This window comes from Priapulus caudatus, unplaced genomic scaffold (assembly GCF_000485595.1).
Source record: "Priapulus caudatus unplaced genomic scaffold, Priapulus_caudatus-5.0.1 Scaffold291, whole genome shotgun sequence".
NCBI classification, from domain to species: Eukaryota; Metazoa; Priapulida; class Priapulimorpha; order Priapulimorphida; family Priapulidae; genus Priapulus; species Priapulus caudatus.
Window position 1 is genome coordinate 108136 of NW_014577352.1, and position 2877 is coordinate 111012.

The 2877-nt window shown below is 57.3% G+C and overlaps 2 protein-coding genes across 2 annotated transcripts in view; both read right to left on the reverse strand.

Annotated features, from left to right (window-relative positions):
- The window catches only part of LOC106808623 (breast cancer type 2 susceptibility protein homolog), an 11446-nt gene extending 10519 nt beyond the window's left edge, over nucleotides 1-927 (reverse strand). The window contains exon 1 of the mRNA XM_014811415.1: nucleotides 298-927. Coding sequence (XP_014666901.1) covers nucleotides 298-927 — 630 coding nt within the window. The remainder of the gene's footprint in view (nucleotides 1-297) is intronic.
- A 68-nt stretch (nucleotides 928-995) lies between these two features.
- LOC106808624 lies at nucleotides 996-1920 on the reverse strand. Its single transcript, XM_014811416.1, has 3 exons — nucleotides 1398-1920; nucleotides 1260-1364; nucleotides 996-1003 (listed from the first exon to the last, which is right to left on the reverse strand). Exons 1-3 carry the CDS (start codon nucleotides 1654-1656, stop codon nucleotides 996-998), a joined length of 372 nt encoding a protein of 123 aa, XP_014666902.1. The 5' UTR covers nucleotides 1657-1920.
- Nucleotides 1921-2877: the final 957 nt, after the last annotated feature.

The window sequence follows — 2877 nt, forward strand, 5'->3', positions numbered from 1 at the left end:
ACGACGCCGCGCGCGGGCGGCGTGGACCCCCGCGGACTGCCGCGGCGCGTCGGGCCGACCACGCTACGTGCGCCGGGACCCCTCTGGACAGTCCGCGTCCGTTCCATTCAAACATGTCCGCTCACCCCTCACCGGCCCCTCCTCGCCACCTTCTGCAGCCCATCCCCACCCCCAGTGAGCCTATACTTACCCCTGAGCAGTCCCTCGGCTTCCGCTCCCTCCCAGCCCCCAGCAGTCCCTCCCAGCCCCCAGCAGTCCCTCCCAGGCGAACGCACTGCGAGTAGTTACGTCACCTACCTGCTGCACGGTGGCGCCTCCTGGCACGGCTCCGCTCACGACCTCCCTCAGGCTCCTCCCCTTCGTCCGTCGCCGACTCAGCTTCCTTCTCAGCCACGTCCCCTTCACCGCGCGCACTCTCTGCCGCTCCTTCTTCTTGATCCTCATCTCCTGCATCATCGCCGCCAGCTCTCTCGCCTCTCTCGCCGCCACAGAGGGCGCCACTGCTCCGGGCGGGGGACTCCCATCAGCGCCCCCTGCTGGGGCACAGGTCCCGCCGAGCGACGAAGGAGAGGTGCGCTCCTCTAGCATCCCCGCTCGCTCCTCAGCCTCCCGTGATGCGGGCGGAATAGCATCCACGGCGCGAGGCGGGTCGTCACACCTCGTCGATGACGCAATCGCCTCCGTCGTAAACTCTGCGACGTCTCGCGTAGCGTCGGCGATGACGGTGGCGCCACCTAGCGATGGGACGACACGAGCGGTTACGGTAGCGAGAGCGGACGCACGTCCCTCGCAGCCGACAGCTGGGGAGGCGACGGGTGAAGCCACCACGTCAGTTGTTTTAGTAGCAGATATAGATGTTACACAAGCAGCAGGAGCAGCAGATGTAGATGTTACACAAGCAGCAGGAGCAGCAGATGTAGATGTCATTGGACTAGCAGCAGGAGCAGCATATGTAGATGTCATTGGACTAGCAGCAGGAGCAGCAGATGTAGATGTCATTGGACTAGCAGCAGGAGCAGCATATGTAGATGTTATAGGACTAGCAGCAGCAGTCACAGCAGATGTAGATGTTATAGGACTAGCAGCAGCAGGGACAACAGATGTAGATGTTATAGGACTAGCAGCAGCAGGGACAACAGATGTAGATGTTATAGGACTAGCAGCAGCAGTCACAGCAGACAAAGATAAAGATGTCACCACCTGATCCACTACTGTATGGACATCAGACGATACTACGTCACTGACAGCCGTAGGTATACCGGATGCTAGGTCACTAACTACTGTCGCAACATCAGCCGTAGTAGACACACTGGATTGAGACACCTCATCACTGGCCTCTGAAGGGTCATTAGGTACCACATCACCTGACTCTATGGGATCATTAGACACCACATCACCTGACTCTATGGGATCATTAGACACCACACCAGCAGCTTTTGCAAGGCCACCAGCCACCACATCAGCACTCTTTGTAGGGTGATTAGACACCACACCAGCAGCTTTTGCAAGGCCACCAGCCACCACATCAGCACTCTTTGTAGGGTGATTAGACACCACACCAGCAGCTTTTGCAAGGCCACCAGCCACCACATCAACAGCGTTTGAAGGACCATTAGACACCACATCACCAGCCTCTGAAGGAACACCCAGCGCCATAACACTAGCAGGGGTAGAAACTGCAGACACCACGTCCCTAGCAGCACAAGCCGACACGGAACCTCGGTCCCAGTCCTTAGCAGACGACACGGAACCCCAATCCCAGTGCTCAGCCTCCTCTGCACAAACGGCTTCAACCAGCGTGTCGTCGGATATGTCCCACGCGGGGGCGCCACCGCCGCCGGCGTCTTCAAGGCCCGCGCGCTCTCCTGCGTCGCTGCCGGCAGCGCCCCCTGTTGGGACAGCGGTGAGACGCGCTCGCTCGCCACCATCGACTCTCGGTTTCTTCCACAGCGACGAGCAGGCGTCCGGCACGCTCTCGAGCGCCCGCTTCGCAGCGCCCCCTGGCGGCTGCGCCCGCACGGCCGCGTCGCCGCTCGTCTTGTACACTGGCGCGAAACCCGGCGCCCTCTGTTGGGCACTTTCGGCCGGCGGCCGCGCACTCGGCTTCTCTCGCTGGAATATCGGACGCCGGGGATGGAAGATGAGGCGTTCGTGTCGCGCGCTGATCGAGGGAGTGTCCGTCGCTCTGCCGGCGTCCGAGAACGGACAGGACACGCGGGGGCGGAGCGGCGTGTGTGCGGACCGCGGACCAATCACGAATCTGTCTCCCGTCATTTCTGAAATGTAGAAAACGTCCGGCTTATTCGTTATATTTATATTAATTTTGGTTTTTAGACGGCGCGTCAGTCTCAGCATTGCACGTTTAGATTGCTCATTGCCGTTTTGATGGTTGGTTGATATTCTAACTTCACACGAGAATGCAGTGCATCGCGCACAAGTCACACGAAAATCTAGCAAACTAGCTCTCTTTGTGAAAGGGGAGGCAGGCCATTAGAATACCGCAATTATACGTCGAAATGTAAGTCATACGAACGGGCGGGTGATGACGTTAGTGGTCTCATCCAATCACGATGTCCGAAAGAAGATCCTGTGTGGGCAGCGCCCCCTGTAGAAGCTCCTCCTGCTGAAAGAATAAAACAAGAGACAACCACTGCAGAACATAATCATGACAAGCACTGTATTCATACAATGCTGTAGAAATTTGAGATAATTGGAGTTGTTTAATCATGACTAAATTGTCTAATTCACCTATCTGTCTGACATGAGTGAAGGAAGTTCTAACTAATCATTGTCGCAACAGCACGTTCTAACAAGAGCCGCAGAGCGTCTGGGCTCATCTGAGGTCTGTTGCTACGATTATAAACGTAAAATTTCAGT